The sequence below is a fragment of the Thamnophis elegans genome, chromosome 16, assembly GCF_009769535.1.
Source record: "Thamnophis elegans isolate rThaEle1 chromosome 16, rThaEle1.pri, whole genome shotgun sequence".
Classification (NCBI taxonomy): domain Eukaryota; kingdom Metazoa; phylum Chordata; class Lepidosauria; order Squamata; family Colubridae; genus Thamnophis; species Thamnophis elegans.
The window spans coordinates 30,532,968-30,548,187 of record NC_045556.1 but is presented as its reverse complement, the minus strand read 5'-3'; the positions used below and the strand labels follow the sequence as shown (position 1 = coordinate 30,548,187).

The 15,220-nt window shown below is 46.3% G+C and overlaps 1 protein-coding gene across 2 annotated transcripts in view; it reads left to right on the top strand.

Moving 5' to 3' along the window:
• The first annotated feature begins 3,191 nt into the window (after positions 1-3,191).
• Positions 3,192-15,220, top strand: part of FAM102A (family with sequence similarity 102 member A) — a 65,891-nt gene continuing 53,862 nt past the window's right edge. Inside the window, exons 1-3 of one of the 2 annotated variants that reach the window (XM_032232622.1) lie at positions 3,192-3,270; positions 9,336-9,458; positions 9,822-10,050. In XM_032232622.1, coding sequence (XP_032088513.1) covers positions 9,905-10,050 — 146 coding nt within the window. In that variant the 5' untranslated portion in view covers positions 3,192-3,270; positions 9,336-9,458; positions 9,822-9,904. Of the gene's footprint in view, positions 3,271-6,232; positions 6,253-9,335; positions 10,051-15,220 lie in introns of those variants that run through there. The other variant, XM_032232621.1, reaches the window with a different exon arrangement.

The following is a 15,220-nucleotide window of genomic DNA, read 5'->3' as shown; positions in this document are numbered from 1 at the left end:
ACTGAATCACAAAAAGAAATTTTCCATCCTGGCATTATAATTAGTTAGGAAAATGTGGGTTGTTTTTTTCCCCGTTGAGAAGGTGTTATTAGATCCTTCATGATATGATACGATGGCTTTATTGATTAGCCTAAAGGCCATACCAAAGCACAAGGTTCAAACACATACCGCCAATAAAATCTTATACAAACAATTTAAAATAAGAGTAAAGTACAATAGTTATAGGATGAAATACAATTTAATACATAAATATATAAAATAGGATAAAATGACTTAAAATTGTATTTCAGTGCCACCCTTACAATCTAGCCCAATCAGTCCCACTTATGCAGATCTCAACCAAAGCATTTTGTCAAAGTCCTTTGCTGTGTTAAATGTCATTTTCCAGTTCTCGCCGCACATAACACAAGTTGTTTTGATATGGGAATCCCAAGGGGTCCGTCGTTTGGTGTATGGACCAATGTACCCCTCTCTCACCCCCTTCTACAAGCAACAATCCAATAGGATGTGAGCCAGATCTTCTACCTCTGCCACTCCGCAAATGCAGAGACGCTCATTGTAGGGTGAAGAGTGGCATCTCCCATATCTGACCATCGTGTCAAGCGGTTCGAATCCCACTCGCTTCAATATCTCCCTAAGATGCTTTGGCAGTTGTAGCTTCAAACAGCTGTCTACTTGGAAAGTACATTTCCATTACTCAGCCATTTCAAGTTGCCTACCCTTACTAAGGATGGCTATATCATTTCATGCCTCTAGATCCTTAATTCTTGGGGCAGCATTTTTTTAAAAAAATTGTCCTCCTGTTACTCAAAAGTCAAGAAGGCCACAGCTTCACGATTCCTCTGATGTTAAGAAGATGTCCTCACAATGCCCCAAGTCAACAGGGGTTGGATTATTTTTGGGGGGGCTCATTTTGTTGTGTGAATCCAGACATCCTTGGCAATAAACCAGGGTTTAGGGCTCCTTGAGTTGTGCAAATAAAGCCAGTTGTGAGTATACAGGTAGCCCTCGCCTTGCCACAGTCCATTTCGTGACCGAAGTTACGACGGGGCTGAAAAAAAAGTGACTCATGGCCATTTTTCCTCCCTTAACGACCGTTGCAGCATCCTCATTGTCACGAGATTTACAGTCAGATGCTTTGACACTGGCTCACGTGGCATTGTCCCTTGTCACGTCTTTTGTGATCTGACAAAAGCGTGTTACTAATTTTAAGAACAGCCGTCATTCGCTTAACAGGCGTCGTGAGAAAAGCCGTGGAAATGGGGGCAAGGCAAACCTCTTGGTTAGGAACATAAATCTTGGGGCTCCATTTTGGTCGTAAGTCAAGGACTACCTGTGTTTGAGCAACAGCGACCCAGCCACGACCACCCGTGGTGCAGGATGATGGAAACGCATCCTGCCATCCTATTTCAGAGGAAAGGTGATGGTGGGGTAGAGGAAGCAGCTGGGGAGGCTTCTGAAAAACATCTGCTTAGCCGCTCTGGAAAACAGGATACTGGATAATTTATTTTATTTGGGGTGTGTTTGTGTGTGTGTATATGTGTGTGTGTTTGTGTGTGTGTGTGTGTGTGTGTGTGTATATATATTTGTTATATTTATGCTGATAAATAAAGGGAGACTAGTATAGATCTATTTCAAGCTATTTGGGCATACCAGGGGTTGTGACTTTAAATATATATATGTGTGTGTGTGTGTGTGTGTTTTCTGATACATACATATATATATATACACACAAACATATATATACATACACATACATACATACACATACATACACACACACAAACATATACACGCACACACACACACATACACACACACACAATCTTGCTCCAAATTTACAAGGTGGTTGATTCCTGATGGCCTGCCTTGCTGTAATTCGCCCTCTTCCTTTCTTCTAAACCTACAGCCTGGCAGATGGGCATCATCATAAAGCCCATCATGTTGTTGTTAGTTGTGAAGTCGTGTCCGACCCATCGCAACCCCATGTCTTCTGTCTTCTGCCATCCCCTGGAGTCCATTTAAGCTCACACCGGCTGCTTGGGTGACTCCATCCAACCACCTCCTTCTCTGCCATCCCCTTCTTTTGCCCTCCATCTTTCCCAGCATGAGGCTCTTCTCCAGGGAGTCCTTCTTCCTTCTCCTTAGGTGGCCAAAGTCTTTGAGTTTCCTCTTCAGGATCTGGCCTTCTAAAGAGCAGCCAGGGTTGATCTCTTCTAGGACTGACCGGTTGAATGGCCTTGCAGTCCAAGGGACTCAATGCAGGAGTCTTCTCCAGCACCAGAGTCCAAAGGCCTCCATCCTTTGGCGCTCAGCCTTCCTTATGGTTCAACCTTCACAGCCATCCACCACAACTGGGAAAACCACAGCCTTGACTACACGTACTTTTGATTGGCAGGGTGATTGTTTTTTAGTAGGCTGTCTAGATTTACCATAATTTTCCTCCCAAGGAGCAAGCTTCTTTTAATTTCTTGGCTGCTGTCCCCATCTGTGGTGGTGTTGGAGCCCAGGAAAATAAAATCTGTCCCTACCTCCATTTTCTTCTCCATCTATTTGCCAGGAATTGAGAGGGCCGGATGCCATGATCTTAGTTTTCTTAATGTTGAGTTTCAAGCCAACTTTTGCACGCTCCTCCTTCGCCCGCATCAAAAGGCTCTTTAGTTCCTCTTCACTTTCTGCCATTTGAGTGGTTTCACAGCCATCCATTGCAACTTGCCCATACATTGCCCATCATCCCCTTACCCAAAGCCGGCTACCCTCTCAATTCGTTGGGACTACAATTCCCATTGCCCCAAGTACCTAACATCCCACTCGGCCTTTCCACCTTTGAATCCCCATCTCCTAAAGATATGCTAACTCTAATCCCGCAATGGCCGGGGATGATTGGCATGGGAGTACCTCCACCTTCCTGAGGGCGCCTGGTTGCAGAAGCAATATCCCATAGTTTAAATTCAATGCAGAGGGCGGGCCGTTTCCCCCCCTTCTCGCATGACTGACGTCACGCATCATCCAATGGCCGGCCTCCCTTCCGCCGTCGTGGTCACGCGGAGCCAATGGAGACGCGGATGCGTTCCCCACCCCCCCTTTTTTTTCTTTTTCACCTTCAGTTCGAGGCTCATCCAATCGGCTTCCAGCATCTGCGGCTTTGGAACACCCGCGGGCTTTCTCTCCGCCCCTTTCTTCCCCCATTACGCCAGCGGCGTAGCGGGCGCAATTGGCGTAGAGCACTGGCAAGCCCAACGAGCACAGAGGTCTGGAAGGATCGCGGAGGTAGGAGAAGAGACCCTTCCCCAAGGCTTGATTGCTAAATCCCCTTCCCCACTCCCTATCATGGGGTGCATTGGGAGAGGATGAGATGCTTATGGGGGAGCAATGCACCTCTCTCCCTTGGGGAGGGGGGATTTGGGGAGGGGGTGCAATGCAATCAAGGCAGCTGAGCTCTAAAATAGGTCTGGGGGCAGCCATTGCACGCTGCAAAGAGGGCAGTGCAAGGGAAGGCTTGGAGAGACTCGTTGGCGAGCCCCTGGGAGTAGCGGGGGGAAAGGCTGGGGAGGGGTCGCTTGCACCCTATCCCTTTAGGGGTGCCAAGCATGCAAAATGCCCACGTGCCTGCATGTGTGCAAAAGGCGCCCCTATGGAGGACGGGCAAAGTTTGGGGTCGGTGCGCCCACCCCCAACTGATGGTGCATGTACACATACGCACACTCTCCCCCCCCCGAGCCGTTTCACCCCCAGCGCAAGCCTTGCCGGAAAAGGCTCGTGCAAGACACGTAAGTGCGTCTCGCTCACGTGTATCCTTTGCCCATTCTGGCTTTGGCTGCGATGAGTCATCGGGCCATATCCAACTAAACCATGGTTAAGACCGGCCACGATTTAGCCTCCAACCTGGCTCCCACATGGTATATATCTTTCTCCCCTGTCTCATAGCCAGGTACACCTGCCTACAGGTGTCTCTGTACCAAGCCAGAAGGTTATCCTAGCCAATGATGGCTTGTTCTGAGTCCGGACCTTGGGCCACATTCAACAAACCCTAGTTAAAACAAGCCAGGATTCGATCTCGCACCTGGATCCTATAATCTTTGTCTCCTAGCTAAATGTACCTGCATGCCGCAAACTTTTCCTATCTCTTTGCCCGAAAGTCTTTTTCCTACAGCCGGTTTCAAGGCATTTGGCTTCGGATTGTGAAGAATGTGTTGTGCAAATGTCAGGCTTAGTAAGGTGTTACTAGTTCTGGTGTTTGTTGTTACAGGGGAAATTTGTGCAATCCCTTGGGAGTTTAGATCTCGCCCTTCGTATTTCTTAGCACATTTAAGATTACTGTGTCAGGTTGCAATAAACCCCACACGTTAATCCAGGGAAATAAGCACCGGATTTATTCCCCCAGAGAAACTAGCTACGGATTGCAACTCAACCGAAATTTGCCTCTCTGTTGATACCTGTCTTAATTGTTGTAGTAAACATGGAGTAGAGCGCAACTCACACACAACAGACGACCTGGTTATAAATTAGGAGTTGTTTCTTGAATGTTGGGGGGGGGGTTATATTTATACCCTCTTGCAAACAAAGAGGCGTGAAGAGTGAGCTGTCTCGAGACTTAGATGACCTACTTGTTTTCGCTTGGGGAAAAAAAAAACCTTAATCCAACCAATTTTAAGAAAGCAAGAATGAATAACCAGGATGTCTTCCAAGGTTCAGCTGATCTGTTTTCACTGTTTCTCCCTCTGGATTGTCCGAATTGAGAGTCCTTATTTGTTCCAATCGCCACACAGAAGGTGGTTTAGAGTAGAACAGTGGTTCCCAAATTTGGCAACTTTAAGACTTGTGGAGTTGAAGTCCACAAGTCTTAAAGTTGCCAAGTTTGGGAACCACTGGAGTAGAAGGAATCAGATCTTCATTCCTCCAGCGATGGCTGGTCTTCAGACCAGATTAGCTGCGTTCAATTCAGCACCGCGAATTTAAAAAAAGATGGGAGTTCCCTGCCATTGCGTTTGACATCGTGGTCTCCTTAACTGGATAAAACCATCATTCTGGGTTCACCCCATCCCTACAAGAAGCATGCCTTCCCTTAGGTTGATATGGATCAACCTGGTTACGTCCTATGCGGATGGCAAATGTTGCGAGGATCTCAATGATTGCTCAGCTATCCTAGTTTAAACCTAGTTTAAGATGGACCTGAACTCCCAGAATTCCCACTGAGATAATCCTTGAGAAGGTTTGAGGTTGAGAAAGGCCGCCATAAGACTTGTAACCCCTTCCTTAAAGTTACATTAGGGTCAATATGGGGACATGACGGCTCAGTAGCTGCTGAGCTTGTTGATCAAAAACGTCGGCAGTTTGGCGGTTCGAATCCCTAGCATCACGTAACGGAGTGAGCTCCCATGACTTGTCCCAGCTTCTGCCAACGTAGCAGTTCGAAAGCACGTAAAAAATGCAATAGAAAAACAGGAACCACCTTTGGTGGGAAGGGAACAGCATTCCATGCGCCTTCGGCATTGAGTCATGCCGGCCACATGACCATGGAGACGTCTTCGGACAGCTCTGGCTCTTCGGCTTTGAAACAGAGATGAGTACCGCCCCCCTAGAGTCGGGAACGACTAGCACATATGTGCGAGGGGAATCTTAGGGTCAATATTTAGCATTGTAGTGTACCATAAGCACACCATTGTGTGTCCCCTTGGGAATTGACCCTGGATGAGACAGACCTAACAGATGATGGGGTAGGTGCCTTCGAAACCTAGAAGAATTGCCCATGTTTTTGGTTTTGGAATGGAGGGGATGTTGAGATGGACGAGAACTTGATGTGTTGGGGAGTTGAGGCAAGCTAAGAATGGTTTTGGTTGGGAAAGTGGTTGAGGAACCTCAATGTCCAAGAATGGTGAAGAACAGCAGAAGTAGGCTCTTGTTTTCCATGGGATAATGGTGCAGTGTGAGGCCTACGCTACTTGGTGAGACAGGTTGTCTCCGATCTGAGCAGCAAAGTTGGTTGAGCCAAACATTCCTCGGAAGATCACCTTGAACTTCTAACGCTGAACTTTGGACCATTCCTTCGGGGAGAAAGTGCAGGCGGGCCGAAAAACAGCATTCCCAAGTTGCAGAATAGGGTAAAGTTCTCCAGATCAATAATGTCTTATCAAAAGGTGCTTTTGCAGTGCACTGCGCATACACAATCTGTTACTAACTCCTCTCCTGCTCTACACAACGAACTGGGGGATTCAGATCCCGACATAAGGCCTTGCAGAAGCTGGGAATAAGGTTTAACTTTTATAAATGCCTGGGGGGGCCTTACCCATTTGCATTTGTCTTCCTAGGGGAAAAGTGAGTTTTGAAGGTATAACAGCTGGTTGAAAAATAGGGAGGAAAAGTATAGAGGAAAAGAATACAGCCTTAAAGTAGAAATATATTTATTTACAGATACACAGAGATACATATGTTTTGTGTGTGTGTATGTGTGTTATAAACCGATACATGTTTTTGTGAGTATATCTCAAATTTGAGGTAGATACTGTAGATGGATGGACAGATAGATGAATAGACAGGTGAATGATACACCTTTACATAGGTGAAGGAGAGAGATGTGAGATAGAAAGATGGATGGATTGATGGGCAACTGGAGAAATAGATATACAATTGGATAGATAGGCAGGTAGATTGGTGGTTGATATATTGATTGAGAGATGGATGATAGACAGTCAGACATTTTCTCTCTCATCTATCTGACAGACAGACGGAGAAAAGATATAGAGAGGATAGATAGATAGATAGATAGATAGATAGATAGATAGATAGATAGATAGATAGATTTCTGGACCCGTGTCCCTCCTGGCTGGTTGCCAACAGCAGGGAGGTGACACATGGCTGGATCCAGGCGGTCGTGACCGCCTCCCTTCGGGAGGGGCACTTCCCCGCCGTACTCAAAACGGCGGTGGTGAGACCCCTCCTGAAGAAACCATCCTTGGATCCAGCCATTTTAAACAACTTTCTCCTGTCTCCAACCTCCCCTTTATTGGGAAGGTTGTGGAGAAGGTGGTGGCCTTCCAGCTTCAACGGGCCTTGGAGGAAGCTAGTTATCTTGACCCCTTCCAGTCCGGCTTCAGACCTGGTTACAGCACAGAAACCGCTTTGGTCGCATTGACCGATGATCTCTGGAGGGCCAGAGATGGAGGCTATGCGTCCATCCTGGTTCTCCTTGACCTCTCAGCGGCTTTCGATACCATCGACCATGGTATCCTTCTGCGACGACTGCGGGAGGTGGGAGTGGGAGGCACTGTTTTGCAGTGGTTCTCTTCCTACCTCTCGGACAGGTCGCAGTCGGTGTTGGTCGGGGGGCAGAGATCGTCCCTGAGGCCCCTAACATGTGGGGTGCCGCAGGGTTCGGTCTTATCCCCCCTACTATTTAACATATACATGAAACCGCTGGGCGAGATCATTCGGAGGCACGGGATAAAATACCACCAATATGCGGATGATACGCAACTGTATCTGTCCGCCCCGTGCCAACTCAATGAAGCGGTGGACGTGATGAGCCAGGGTCTTGAGGCCGTTAAGAACTGGATGAGCGCTAACAAACTGGTACTCAACCCGGACAAGACCAAGTGGCTGTTGTGTTTCCCTCCCAACAATTTGGCTAATGTTCCAACACTTAGGCTGGGGGGTCAAATTTTATACCCCTCAGATAGGGTCCGCAACTTAGGAGTCCTCCTGGATCCACAGCTGACTTTTGACCACCAGTTGTCAGCTGTGACCAGGGGGGCATTTGCCCAGGTTCGCCTGGTCCGCCAGTTGCGACCCTACCTGAACCGGGAGGCTCTCGCAACAGTCACTCGAGCCCTTGTGATCTCTAGGCTGGAATACTGCAATGGGCTCTACATGGGGTTGCCCTTGAAGTGCATCCGGCGACTGCAGTTAGTCCAGAGTGCAGCCGCGCGAGTGATAGTGGGCGCACCGCGGTTCGCCCACGTTACACCCATCCTCCGCGAGCTGCACTGGCTACCTGTCGGTCTCCGGGTACGCTTCAGGGTACTGATGACCACCTTTAAAGCACTCCATGGTAGTGGATCTGGGTACTTGAGAGACCGCCTTCTGCCGATTACCTCCCTTTGACCGATTAGATCACACAGACTGGGCCTCCTCCGAATCCCATCCGCCAGTCAATGTCGACTGGCGACTACACGGAGGAGAGCCTTTTCTGTTGCAGCTCCGACCCTGTGGAACGATCTCCCCGTCGAGATCCGTACCCTCACCACCATCCAGACCTTCCGCGCAGCCCTCAAGACCTGGCTCTCCCAACAGGCCTGGGGATAGGTTCCCAATTTACCCGCCCGAGTGTTGACTGTTGAATGAAAGTTGTGTTTTATTATTTTTCTTTTGTTCACATTTTGTTTTGTCTTTTGATACTGCACCCCCTTCCCTGTGATTGTAAGCCGCCCTGAGTCCCCTCAGGGAAAAGGGCGGCCTATAAATCTTAATAAAATGCTAAAAAAAAATGCTAGATAGATAGATAGATAGATAGATAGATAGATAGATAGATAGATAGATAGATAGATAGATAGATAGAGATAGATGGGGATAGATAGATAGATAGGAAAGGATAGATAGAGAAAAGATAGATGAGAGAAGATAGATATAGATGAGATAGATAGATAGATGCATAGATAGATGGATGAGTGAAGATAGAGAAGATTGAGATATAGATGAGAAGATAGATGAGTGGATGGAAGGGAGAAGATAGATGAGAGAGAAGATGATAGATAGATAGATAGATAGATAGATAGATAGATAGATAGATAGATAGATAGATAGATAGATAGATAGATATAGATGAGAGAGAAGATAGATGAGAGAAGATAGATATAGAGGAGATAGATAGATGAGAAGATAGATGCAAAGATAGATGGATGAGAGAAGATAGAGAAGTTAGAGATATAGATGAGAAGATAGATGATAGATAGATAGATAGATGATAGATAGATAGATAGATAGATAGATAGATAGATAGATAGATATTGCAACTGATAAATGTGAGTTAGTGTAAAAGAAATAAGAGAAAAAAATTTGGGTTTGTATGTACAATAAATTCCACGCTTTGGTGGAGCTGTTTACAAAATCTTCCCTTCAGATCCCCATACGTGGCACCCGGAAGAAACAGAACGGCTTGAGGTAGCAGTTGGTCTTTAAAGGCACCAAGAAAAATTAAGAAAGACAGACCAATTTTTTTTCTCCTTCGGAAGGGAAGAAAGTTGGACTGCCGCCTAACGAAGTGGGCAGTCGGGGAGGGGGGGGTGAGAACGGAGGGAGGAGGGACTGAGACTCACCACCTCCTCATTCCTTTTCCCTAGGCTGAAATAAATAAAGAGGAGGAGACTCCGAACAAGCTGGCAGAGAAGGAAACCAGCCATGCCTCCCAGTGAGGTCTCCAGAGGAACTGGTTTTGGTCACCTCTGAACAGCCAGCTCCCGCAGGTCCGGGATTTCTGAGTTTTTCTCTTCTCCCCCCACCCCCCTTTCTACGTTTTTTCCCACCCCCCTTGGAGATGAACCAAAGACTCAGCTGGCTTTTTTCCCTACCTGGAACCGCCGTTCTTCCTTCCCGGCTGCGCTTGGCGATCCCTGATCCGATAGCCCAGAGCAGACCACCAAAGAAAGAGGAGAAACTGTCGTTTAAAGCCAGGCTGCCGTTTCATCTGAGATAAAGAAGGGGAAAAAAATAGTCTTTTCGAGTTCTGGGGAGGTTTCGTCATCATCGCCTTTGCAAAACAAAACAAAAAGACCCACAACACCGCTCCGGATTCAGAGCTGGTCCTTTCTTTTCTTTTCTTTTTTTAGTTTCTGGCATATATTATTATTATTTTTAAAAAAAGAAGAGGAAGAAAACTCTCCGTTCCCCCCGGTTGGAAGCTAAGCTGCCCATGGCTTTCTTGATGAAGAAGAAGAAATTCAAGTTTCAGATCAGTTTCACCTTGGAAGAGCTGACGGCGGTACCTTTCGTGAATGGCATGCTGTTCTGCAAAATCCGTCTGCTGGACGGAGGAGACTTCGTCACCTTGTCTTCCAGGTAAGTAAGAAATGGGATTTTTTTGGGGGGGGGAGGGGGGATATTATTTTGCCTGTGTTCCGATCTAGGCTCCCTTGTCCAGACAAAACCCCACTTTTTATGAAGCTCGTGTGAATTCCTCTCATTTGCATCCAGCAAACAGTCTTTCAAGGGTGAATTGGCAACCACAGACCTTATCAGGCTTGGAGAGCTGCCAGGCCGATATCTTCCAAACGCCAAACTGTAGCAGCAATTCCTTGGCAAGAAGTCAGGGACAGATCTTCACCCTAATGAATTGAAACTAATTGTCTCCTGCACTCCCCAGTCGTCCTCTTTATTCCCTATGGGAGGGGACATTCACCATCCCACCTGTGGCTTTACTCCCGAGTCGGCCCTTGTTCCTTAGCTCTTCCCTTCTCCTGGCACCTCTGCGCATGCGCACATCGGGAACAGGCTCCAGCTGTTCCTCTGCCCCACTGATCTCCGAAGCTCCGAAGGCAGCTGTTGGATGGCCCTGGCCCCCTCTCTGCTTCTGACACAGAGCCTTCCCCAGACTCCAGGACTGGTCCATGTTCCTCCCCAACCTCTTCACTGTCTTGAGTCTCTGCTGGTGGGCCACAACAGCCTATTGTCCTCCCTTGTTTGATCTCCAGAGCAGGAATCAAGAATGACAGTTGGTTGAAACAAACCCAGAGCCCTTCTTCTAGATGGATAGGGCAATATCAGTTTATAAAATCTACATCTTAAGCACAGAGGGACAACTCAAGAGCGGTGAGATGGATACCCACCATCCAATCAAATCGCCCCTACTCCGTCGTATGGGCATTTTGTGTGTGTGCCTAGGTAATATGTATGGTCAAGCTGTCCCCCTCCTGTCCCCCATCATCTACTAACTGCAAATCCCATAATCCAGGGCTTCCCAATTAGGGGGAGGGGTTGCGAGACAATAGTCCAGGGGGTGCAAAAACATGGGTTTAGAAATTTCAAAATTATAGTGTGTATGCATAATTAGTAAAGGCGAAGGTTCCCCTCGCACATATGTGCTAGTTGTTCCTGACTCTAGGGGGCGATGCTCATCTCTGTTTCAAAGCCCAAGAGCCGGCGCTGTCCGAAGACGTCTTCCTGGTCATGTGGCCGGTATGACTCAACGCCTAAGGCGCACGGAACGCCATTCCCTTCCCACCCAAGATGGTTCCTATTTTTCTACTTGCATTCTTTTGAACTGGGACGAGTCACAGGAGCTCACTCTGTTAAGTGGCGCTCGGGATTCGAACCGCCAACCTTTCTGATCGACAAGCTCAGCGTCTCAGCCCCTGAGACACCGGTGTCCCTTATACATGCCTATAATTATTTACTTTTGTAAGGGGCGCAAGAATATATCAGAAGTGTTCTAGGGGTATAGAAAAGTTTGGGAACCCCTGCCAGATTTAGTCACAAGACATGGTGAAAATTCTTTTAATGTCACGACAGATAGACTTCGTCATCATTTCAATTGGGAAAATGTGACCATCCTAAACCAAGCCATCTCCCAAAACGTCAGGATTCGAACCGGCACTCTGACAAATCACCAAAAAAAGGACACATTAGACATTAACAACATCTAAAGCAGTGTTTCTCAACCTCTGCGACTTTAAGTCCTGTGGACTTCAACTCCCAGAATCCCCCAGCCAGCATAGCTGGCTGGGGAATTCTGGGAGTTGAAGTCCACAGGACAAAGTCGTCAAGGTTGAGAAACACTGATCTAAAGACTATGCAAAAGGGATTGTCCCCCAGCCCAAAAAGGAACAGCCCCTCCACCAGCAATTGGCACTCAGAGCCGTATAAATTAACTCCAAGGTTAATATCCGGCCAAAAATCAAACAATGCCTCAGTCCAAGAAAACTGCCAAGGAAGCCAACAGTAAAGAATCTCTTTTAAGACTCCTCTCCACCCACACAGACAGGCAAGGCACCAGAATATAAAGCTGACAGCAAACCGCACCCCTTACTAGCACTGATGATGTTACCTAGTTGGGTCATGAAACATGTGCAAGAAAACAAGCAAGTTCGGAGAGCGCCAAGAGCCCCTAATCCCGTATTCCTGCACGCAATCACGGTGCTGAGATTGCACAGTTGTTGAGTGAGTCTGCCCAAGAACCTTATCGATGATTGGACAGACATTGGTCTGAAACGGTGCAATTTCGAGCAGGGGGTTGGACTAGAAGACCTCCGAGGACCCACCCTGTTGTTCTATGTTCCCCTGTTGTACCAGTGAGCTTGTGTGTTGCTATATATACAGAGGCGTGTTCAAAGCCTGGGAATTATTCTGGAATTATTTTCCCTCTCTCTCTTTCTCCTCTCCGTTTCCGTCCTTCCATGTTTTGCACCGACTGGGAGACTAAAATCTTAAATGCTGTGTGACCTCTTCCTCCTCTCCTCCATTCTTTCCATCTTTCCCTTTCTCCTCTTAATTTCTCCTCTCTCTCCTTCCTCCTCTCCCTCCCTGCCTTTCTTCTTCTCTCCCTCTCCCTCCCTCCCTCCCTCCCCCCCCTCTCTCTCTAGGCAAAAATAAGTCCCAATGCATCAGCAATTGATTGCATTGATATAATTTCAGAGGCTGTTTTGCTTCGGGCTATTGTTCTTAGCCTTAATTTACAGGATAGTTTGCCCTTCACACACAGAGAAGTGACTCTCTCTTTTCCTCTCTCTCTCTTTCCCTCTCAGTTTCTCTCCCCCCCTCTTTCTCTCCCCCCTCTTTCTCTTTCCGTCTCTTTCTCTCTCTCCCTCTCTCTTTCCCTTTCTCTCTGTCTTTCCCTCTCTATTTCCTTCCCTCTCTTTCCCTCTCTGTTTCTGCCTTTCTCTCTCTTTCTCTCTCTCTCTTTTCCTCTCTCTCTTTCCCCCCTCTCTCTTTCCCTCTCAGTTTCTTTCTTTCTCTTTCCCTCTCTCTCTCCCTCTCTTTCCCTTTCTCTCTGTCTTTCTGTTTCCCTCCCTCTCTTTCTCTCTTTCCCTCTCTGTTTCTGCCTCCCTCTCTTTCTCTCTCTCTCTTTTCCTCTCTCTTTCTCCCTTTCTCTCTCTCTCCCTCTCTCTGTTTCTTTCTCTCCCCTAATCAGATGTTGCTTTTATAGTCACCTGGGTGTATGTTGATTATTGCCTAGCACTGGGCACACACACAAATTCCAAAACAACCTCAGACTTGCCTTTACCCATGTCTTTGGCAGGGAAGTTCTTAGTTATTTATTTTTAAAGGGCGAAGCACGGTGGCTGTTGGGCAGGGACCAAAATCTTCCCTTCTTTCCGTACTCTTGCTCTTTATTTTCCCGTGGATTTTTAACCGAATTTGCAAGGTCAAACGTTCAGTTTGGCCTGGTTTTTCTCTGCCAGAGCAAATGGTGTCTCTGCAGTTCAGAATCCTGTGTTGTTGTTGTTGTTGTTATAGTGATGCTGATGATATTAATAATAATAATAGCATGAGATGGTGTCTTTTCAGTGTTTGACTACTTTAGTGCTCCTCAAACTATTCCTTGCTTCCTTTTTGATTTATTTTGGTTTTATCAGTAGACTCTGAGGAAGTTTAGTTAGTTAGTTTTCTTTATTGCCGTTGCACATGGTACAATGAAATTAAATGCCATCTTCAGCATACATTATAACTATAAAAATGAAAACACAAACACACATCCTTCACACTCTATATAAATAAAATTGAAAACCCCTGATATCGCATTCATATTGCACTATACCGTAGAATTCAATATAGTTACTGCCCTGGGATAGAAGTTGTTTTTCAGCCTATTTGTTCTGGTTTTTGTATTATCCGGTACCGGCTGCCAGATGGTAATAGTTCAAAAAAAAAAAAGGGTGCCCAGGATGAGATGGATCTTTAAGGATGTTATGAACTTTCTTAAGGCAGTGGGAGCTCTAAAGCTCTTCCAAAGAGGGCAGAGGGCAGCCAATGATCCTCTGGGCAATGATGTTGACCCTCTGGATCCAGTGGTGAGATTCAGCAGTTTCGCATCAGTTCGGGAGAACCAGTTGTTAACTTTCTGAGTAGTTTGGGTTGAAAGAAATCATTAGGGCAGAGAACCAGTTGTTAAATTATTTTAATCCCACCACTGTCTGGAGTGCATCCTATCTGCCACTGTGCAACTGGCAAACCAGACACAGAAGGAAACCAACCATTTGCTTGCAAGTCCTCAACTTACAACCATTCATTTGCTGACCCTTCAAAGTTGCAATGCCACTGGGGGGGGGAGTGACTCCCGCATTTTTTTCACACGACCGTAGCAACGTCCCCATGGACAGCAGTGAGGCAGAGGAACAGCTGGAGCCTGTTCCCAGTGAGCGTATGCGCAGAGCTGCCAGAAGACAAGAACAAATTCAGGTGCTTGGCAACTGACTCATATTTATGATGGTTCCAGGGTCCCGTGATCTCTTTTGTGACCAGCAAATTTTTTTTTACATTTATTTTATTTATTTTTTCAAAACAAACAACACACATAAAATCTTCCTTCCTTACATACTGAAGAAAGCGTATCAGTTGGTTACAAAAGACTTTCGTGCATCTCTTCCACAGTCATCAAACATAATTCATATTAACTCAAGTATTTTAACTCAAATATTTATACATGTTACCCTTGTACCTCCATTTATATTTGACTATAATTATTTAAACATCCATCATAAAATATACCGAAATTCAATACATAACCAGATACTGGCATTGCATTTAATATTTCTAAAATCCTCCAATAACACTGAATCCTTATGTCCTGTTCTAGCTAAACATCCATAATATTTAATAACAAACTTTTCTCCTTTCCAAATCGCCGTTAGCATTTTTCATCAACTGAAAAACTGCATTGGTTCACTTAACAACTGTGGCAAGTCAAACAGGGCAAAACTCACTCTGCCATAGAAATTTGGGGCTCAGTTGTCATAAATCGAGGACTACCCGCATTGCGTTGTTTCTTTGATTTAGGATACGGCGTTACTCAGGATGCCAAAGGAGACAAAAATACAGATGCCCATTAGAAGGTGGCAAAGAAAATTAACGTACTATATGTCATATTTCTCAGCCGTTGACTTCTGCGTTTCAGGCTTGCTGGCTGTAGAAGTGCTGTTTTGGAGTTTGCATCTGTAGCCGCTGCTTCTGGTTGTGTTCCCCCCTCCCCCTGTCTGATGTTCACCCATGCTCAACAGCGGTTTATTATTGCAGC